The 7,540-nt window shown below is 39.8% G+C and overlaps 1 protein-coding gene across 7 annotated transcripts in view; it reads right to left on the minus strand.

Annotated features, from left to right (window-relative positions):
- The window catches only part of aspg (asparaginase homolog (S. cerevisiae)), a 16,550-nt gene that overhangs the window by 1,532 nt on the left and 7,478 nt on the right, over positions 1-7,540 (minus strand). For 3 of the 7 annotated variants that reach the window (XM_032499984.1, XM_032499980.1, XM_032499979.1), the window contains 8 exons: positions 6,166-6,351; positions 5,934-6,047; positions 5,728-5,847; positions 4,255-4,350; positions 3,156-3,319; positions 1,687-1,773; positions 1,106-1,205; positions 936-1,001 (listed from right to left, as the gene is read on the minus strand). In XM_032499984.1, coding sequence (XP_032355875.1) covers positions 936-1,001; positions 1,106-1,205; positions 1,687-1,773; positions 3,156-3,319; positions 4,255-4,350; positions 5,728-5,847; positions 5,934-6,047; positions 6,166-6,351 — 933 coding nt within the window. Of the gene's footprint in view, positions 1-744; positions 787-935; positions 1,002-1,105; positions 1,206-1,686; positions 1,774-2,077; positions 2,361-3,155; positions 3,320-4,254; positions 4,351-5,727; positions 5,848-5,933; positions 6,048-6,165; positions 6,352-7,540 lie in introns of those variants that run through there. The other 4 variants (XM_032499982.1, XM_032499981.1, XM_032499985.1 and 1 more) reach the window with 3 other exon arrangements.

The following is a 7,540-nucleotide window of genomic DNA, read 5'->3' on the forward strand; positions in this document are numbered from 1 at the left end:
GATGGACAGTGTTACATTGTGTGAGGGATTATTTGCTTCAAATGAGAATGAAATTGAAATTGAACACTATACGCTTTATGTCAATGTTGTTTTCAATAAAAAACATTTGCACAAAGCAAGTTGATCTACCTTTCCATGTTGATAAGAGCATTAAAATGAGAAAAACAAAAAGAAATCAAGGGACATTTAGAATAGATAAGAATGTACGATTAAATCTTTTAATGGTTTGACAGCACTAGCATTTTTCAATAAAAATTACAAGTGCTCTTTCATTCCACACTTTGAGTTCTCATTGCATTATAGTGTATCGTGTGCGTTATTTGAAATAAAATATGCACAAGGGCCCCATGGGCACATGATGATTATGACTGTTGCAACAGGGACAACTGAGCCCTTTCTCTCCCACTGTCTGCGTGGGTTTCTCCCAGGAGCCAGGTGAAGTGGCAGCTCTGAATTGTTTGTTGGTGTGAATGCATTTGTTGTGAACATGTGTGTTTTAGTCCTGCCATAGACTGTGACCTATCCAGAGGTGTAACCTGCCTCTTGTGCAATGCATGCTGGGATACACAAGCAGTTTATAAAATGCATGGATGGATGGATGGATGGATTGACTGATTGATAACAGGCACAAGGGCATGTACAACAAAGAAAAAGGGAGCCAAAACAGCCGTGTTAAACTGGATCACATGCTGAATATGGGAAATGTATAAACTGTGAAACACATATTTACTACATCTCATTTACCTCCTCCTCCTTATCATCATCATTAAATTAACCAAATACTGTCTGAAATTAAACAAAACAAATATGGTATTAGGATGCAATTATACACAGAGAATTTTTCCAATCTGAATTTTACACTAGTGTGCATATCTGAGCTGTCTGAGCGAAAGAAACAGAGGGATGAAGCAGCTAGAATGGAAAACAGAGGTTACCTCGGCTTTTTTGCTCAGGAGTTGGCCTAAAAATGCCACCACTTCCTGATTGCCAGCAGTCTGGGCCTGTGACAGGTGAAAAAGGGTTAATGCGACATGGTTAATGAGACAGGGTTTTCACTTCATGAATTGTGGTATTTAAAAGTGGAATACGTGTCTCTAGAACCCACCGCTCCAATTGCTGCCTGTCCATCGTAGCCTGGTTTATTCAGATCAGCTCCGGCAAGACTCCAGATTTCTAGGCCATCCAGGTCTGCGTTGGCTGCCAGGCTGACACACAAAAGGACATGACATGAGTTAATATGGGAAAGGGCTCTGTTTCCTAAAGTCTGTATTATCAACAATGAAATAGCCACTGGCTGAATGACAAGTTGTGTAAACAGACTTTTTTTTTTTTTTTTTTTAAACTGGGCCAGCGATACAAGGGACTAAATCAATAGAGTTTTCACTTATTCAGCCATGCTCAATGTACCTTACAAAAGGTGTGTTTATGAAACTGTAACTTGGAACTGTCTTACCAAAACCTGTTGGGTATTCTTAGGTACATATAAAAAAACAGAGGCCAGCCGGTGTGTTGTACACCTGGCGACTCTAGAGACATAGAACAGATCCAAAGCTATGTTGCCAGGGAGCATTCCTACAGTTTGTGTGACAGTGGGACAACTGGTTGAGCCTGAGTTAGCTATGTAGCATGGGTCAGTGCAATGATGGCTGAGCAACCAATACATTTGGGGCTTTTTGTGCGTCTCACCTGCACAGTTTGGTTCCTGCTTCATCCAACTCCTCTTTGGAGAAGTGGGCTCCTGTCTTTCTCAGCAGCTTCACAACATCCTTGTTCCTACGTTATTTAGAGGACATATATACACATAGATACTTATTACTATATGTAATACATAAATATTACTAGCATATCATTCAGTTAAAAAAAAGCTGTTACTAAAAGCATCACCAATAAATCCTGTTCAAAAGGATAACTTATAGCAATGTTGTTTTTAAACAATTTAATGCCCTTTGACTTTCCGAGCCAGTGTGGCAGTGATTGTAGTTTGGCGTGTAAGAACAAGTTTCTTATCCCCTGCAATCAACCACCCACGCACAAGTCACCTGCAGTGACACTTGGTGACAGAATTTTTGTTTTTTTGAATAAAAAAAAAGTGTTAATAGCTTAGCTTGCTATGTAATAAGGTAAGTTACCAAAGAGTTCAAATTGACACTTTAGTGTTAGGTATGTAGAGGCACAGCCAATGAAACTAAAAAGAAATCAGAAGACTTCCTGTAGAGTGTAAAGAAGCCAGTATCTTTCATCTGTGAAACTGGGAGCAGGTTGGTAGGACTGGTTCAGAGGACACTCCCCATTGTTGTTCCTTAACCCTGCTTTCTCTATGCTTTCTGTCACTCCTTATATGGGCATCAGGCTGTAGTGCACTGTAAAATGCCAGTGACATTCAAAGTATGTGAGACATGGTGACATCCTGACAGTTCAAACTCAAAACTCCAGTTCTAATTACTTACAGTCGTTTCATGAAATACATTCAGAAAGGACAAAGTGAGCGGAGGTGTGTAGCACAGGAAGTGTTAATGGCAGGTGTTAGCGCACCAATGCATCCCTCTATCATCACAAAGAAAACAAGTCCTTACTTGCAGTGCCAACCGTTAAAATAGGACAACAGCCATTTGGCACAGCTTTGACAAATACAACGTTTTCACCCTGAGGCTCAGCATAGCGCTAAAACTGAAACATTAAGCGTGGCTTTTCCCCCATAGACGTTTACAGCAATGTCAACGAATGACAAAAAAAAAAGCTTTGGTTAAAATAAACACTGTCTAAACTGTCAATTGATGACAATTAGCCTAATTAGTTTATAATTATTGCCTGGCCTTACGAGTTGCTCCCCTGGACTCAACGCCCCCCCTGACAGCTGCTGCTCCATTCCTGTCATTTAGGCAGAGCCAGATTCTCTACTGTTCCTTTCAGCAGTTCATTTAATGAAGTCCCATCTATAGCAGCTATTAACAACATATTTTGAGGCAACACTAAAATGTTGCTAATGGCCAAATGGGGGATTTAATATGTTGTGTTTGGAACTTTATAAACAACATTATTACTTAGACTTCTCTTTATTAATCTTTTTGGGATGACTCCCGCAAGTAAATTGAAACAGACAGATAAAAACAAACAAACACACCGGGCCTAACTCTTTAAAAAGAGGTGATTCTTACCTAAAGCGTACAGCGTTGCTTAGGGGTGTGTCCCCATAGCGATCTTTAGCATAGACTGTAGCTCCCTGACCCAGTAGGTACTCCACCAGTTTGAGGTTGCCCTCACAGGCGGCAACATGTAGGGGAGTACGTCCATCATAGTCACCCAGAGACAAGTTACTGCCCTGTGCCAAAGATAAACATGAAAACATCAGTGTACTTCACCGGGTGAAGAGAGGATGGGTCTGGTGATATTCTGTATTTTTCTTAAAAAAAAAAAAAAATTAAAAAAACAACAAAATTGAAAGACCAACAATAAAGTAAGAAGTATTATCTATGAGGCTAAAGCTTTTTCCTACTTCTGCCAGCCTTATTCTAAACAGTGCCATTTCTGTAACCTTCTATATTACTGCTGAGCAGCCTGTGTAGAACAGAGGCAACAAACAAACAAATTTATAAATAAATAAGTAGTAGGAGGATAAATGAAAAACACAGTGAAAAAAAGAAATAAACCTTATGGACAAAGTTCACCACAAGCAGGGGAAATGTATGAAACATTTGCTGTGGGTGGTAAAAATTTAGCTCATTTAGTAGCACATTAAATGTGTCAGACACGTTAAATGTGTCCATAGAAAAGCTAATGCCAGCAGCGACTGCATACAAGTTGAGCCACATACAAACACGTGACCGCTGGGGCAACTCTGGGCCTGCCTTACCAGTCCAGCCTCATGTTTTGTTTGCTTGTGTGCCTGTGTGTTTCCAATACTCTTCTAATACAGGAACAGCAACCCTGGAAATTTCTTCAACCATCAGTGTAAAAGGTTCGCCTGGGTGCGTTGACCGTACAAAATAAACATGATCGAGATAAGCCTGGTTAAATGCTGCTCTTCTGGCATAAAAGTTTTGCTCTAAGCTGTGTTTAGAGTGTCATAGCCTCAGAAGGTTGACGCATTTGATTTTGATGGTAATAGGCTGACAGGGCAAATTTCCCAGTGCAACACTTCCCTGAAACGAAGGGTGTGTGTATGAAAAGGTTATTACATTTTATGACAAACAATTAAAAGTCTGTAATGGTTATCAACTGTGTGTAGTGTGTAGTCGAGATTGTAGGGTTGTTCACCATTTCCTTTAGGGCTTTCAAGGCGTCTATGTCTCCGATCTTAGCAGCAGCACATGCCAGTGTGGGATTCAGGGCATCACGAATGGTTTCCAGCTCCTGTAAACACCACAGACTTTAATCAGAAAACTTTTAAATAAAAGATACTTCCTGACACTGATTCCAATACCTAAACTTGTCAACTGATACCGAGTTAAAAATATATGTATTTTATTTATATTTTAACAGTTGTACTAACACTGTATGAATGTGATATGATTGCTATCATTGTTGTATGGCTTGGCTCGGGTTAAACCCGAATGAATAAAGAATGAATGCCATTGAACTTCATTTATTATTTTGTTTGACAGTCAGTCATAACTGATAAAGAAAATAAATAAAACAAATCTAGAAATAAATGACAAATAACTGTGCATCCACAATTTAATTAAATAAAAATCATTTAACATTTTAAACAGTACAATAACAATATAAAATTTGGTAGTGAAACTGAAATTGGCAACTCTTGGTGCCACCTAGTTTTGCTTACTGTACACATTACAGTTTCACTGGTGGGATTTTCTAACGTTAGCTCTGACAAACATTACACTCTGACACAGCGCTGTGGAGATGGGCCTGGCAATACGAGACTGGTTCCGGTTAGGACTGCTAACAAGCTAGCAGAGAGACAATGTTAGCAAATGGCAGCATGTTATCCGGGTGAAATTACTTTAAAGTAAATTTTTTAGGGCCTAAACGATGCGGTATCGGATGGGTGCATAGATTCGCATACTCGCCAATACCACATCTGAAGCTCAAATGACGCTGCTTGGACACCAGCTTTTCTAAGTGTGGTTTTAGCAATAATACAAATAACTACCCTGTCTTAGACTTTGGGCCCTGTCCAAATAAAGTTGCAGTGCACCAACAGCATAGCATAGTTGTCGACTGTGGCTATTGCGGCTACTGTGAGAAGCAAGAAGAGGTTTTTGGATGAAGACTGGCACTATGTCAGCCTAATATATCCTCCTAAGGTTTAAGGTTAAATTAATATATTAAAGACTTAGTGCCTTATGTGGCACTAAGTGTGGCTTGGGAAAATTAAGTTTCAGATCCCCTGCTGGAGCTGCTCCCCCCGCAACCTGATACCAGATAAGCAGACGAAGATGGATGGAGGATAGTGCCGGCCTGGGGCTGGCGTAACATCATTTGAGCTTCTGACAAGGTCCCATAGTGGACACAAAATAAATGCTATAAAAGAGAACTTCTACTTGTTTGAATGTATAAAAATGAATGAAGTTGTCTTTGGCACATTTTTATGTATAGTCATAACAACCTTTACAGAAGTGTCTTGACTTCTATGAGAGTTAAGGGATTTTTTTTCATCGGATAAGCTAAAACATGAAAAAAATTGGTTTTGTTGGAAATCCAGCTGTTTGTATGGTGAAGTGATAGGCAGTGACACTATTGAAGTCTGTCTATGGTAGGCGCCCTCACTTCTTTGCAGCTGATGTTGAGAGACTTGGCGATGACCTGGATGAAACGGCTGTCTCTCAGACACAGCTTGGCTCCTGCTAAGTCGGCACTCATCTCACCTCGCAGGTTCTGAGCCATCATCTAGAACACACACACAAACACACATTATTAAAAATTATTATACATCTCTGTTAAAGGCAATATTACTTTTGAAACTAGGCACTGACCATTTTCTTTTCATCAAGATTCAAGTCTTCCTGGGCCAATACGTAAGACAGCTTTGAAAGGGCAGCCTCTGGAGTCATGTCATGGCCAGCTATCAGCCCTGCATCCTTCAATACCTGAGAAGTCATAGGTATATACTGTATATGTATATTTTTTATTTATTTTATTCTCTCAACTGGACAGCCTGTCACAAAATGTAGTAAATGGGTCAGTACTGAGTAGTAGGTGACATGCCTTGCCAGTGGAGTAAGCTGCAGACACGGTTCCCCTCAGACACTGGGTGCAGTTCATGATGATGACACCAGAGTTGGTGGCCTCCTTCAACTCATTTAACAGGTCGGGTCGGTTATCGGGGGCATTTCCACTGCCGTAGGTCTCCAAGACCACACCTTCCATGGGTGACTGCAGGAAAGCCCTTACCTGGACACAGAGATGCCAAGGATTCACATTACAAACTCCCATGATGTATGGCCAACTGAACTGGCTACTTAAATGTGAACAATCAATTTGAGGAATTAGTATTCCATGTTATCTTTCTTGCAGCGCGTTTCACACCAATCCACTCTCCTAAACAGCCCATCTGGTGACATCTACGCAACCAATATCTCAGTCGCTGGTTGGCTAGCAGGGAGGCCCTATACCACATCATTAGCCATGGCATATGACTACAATGACAGAAATGGCAGGAAGGAGAGCAATTAATTTAAAAAGGTGCTAGCAAGCATAAAGTCACTTGACAGGACCAGAACTGTAACCATTAAATGTTAGAAGAAGGTGACATTAAAAGTGCCAGGTTTGGTCAGTTTTTTTTGTTTTTTTTTTATGTGAGAAGCAGTTTAATAAATTTAAATTTTTTGATGCAGATTACAAATGAAGCTCTTACATAGCAGAGACAGGTGCACACGAGAGCCTGGTGCCAAATCAACACACCTCATAAAGGCAGTTAAAGGCTGTAAGAAAGTCTTGATAGCCAAGCTGGGAAGCGGGAGCAGATTGAGACAATAAAGTTACTCTCCCAGCAGCCTCTGCATGGGGAGGTGCAGCTAAATGTTACAGCATCTACGCCAGGGGATTGGTCATGGCCCATAACTCCTTCTCATCTTTCTCTGGCTGAGCTTTGATGGCAGTTTACATGACCAGGAAGGTAACGGAAGATGGGTAATAACACAAATAAATTAAAGTTAACTATATTTTACTGCAGTTAGACAACACCGCTGGTTTGAGCAGTTAGTTATCTTTAAAGAACATATAGTTAATTCAATTTGAATACACTTTAAAACTAATAAATAAAAATAATTTTTAGTGATTGTAGCATGCTGGTCAAATTTTTGAATCTACTCCTTTTCTAATTTGACGATATGATTTGGTGTTGATGTGAATGTGTTATTACCTATAAATAAAAGAAAATACATCAGTTTACATTATTAACATAAGGTGAATTGTAATAGTATGCAAACAAATATTGTTATATATATATATATTGCAGTTAATAATTGATCTGTAATGTGATTCTTTTGTCTGAAGTGTGTACCACAAACATGGACATATCAATCAAGACTGTGCAAGAAGCAATCCATCAAACTATAAGCAGCTGAATAATTCTACCCCC

Source organism: Etheostoma spectabile, chromosome 20 (assembly GCF_008692095.1).
Source record: "Etheostoma spectabile isolate EspeVRDwgs_2016 chromosome 20, UIUC_Espe_1.0, whole genome shotgun sequence".
NCBI lineage: Eukaryota > Metazoa > Chordata > Actinopteri > Perciformes > Percidae > Etheostoma > Etheostoma spectabile.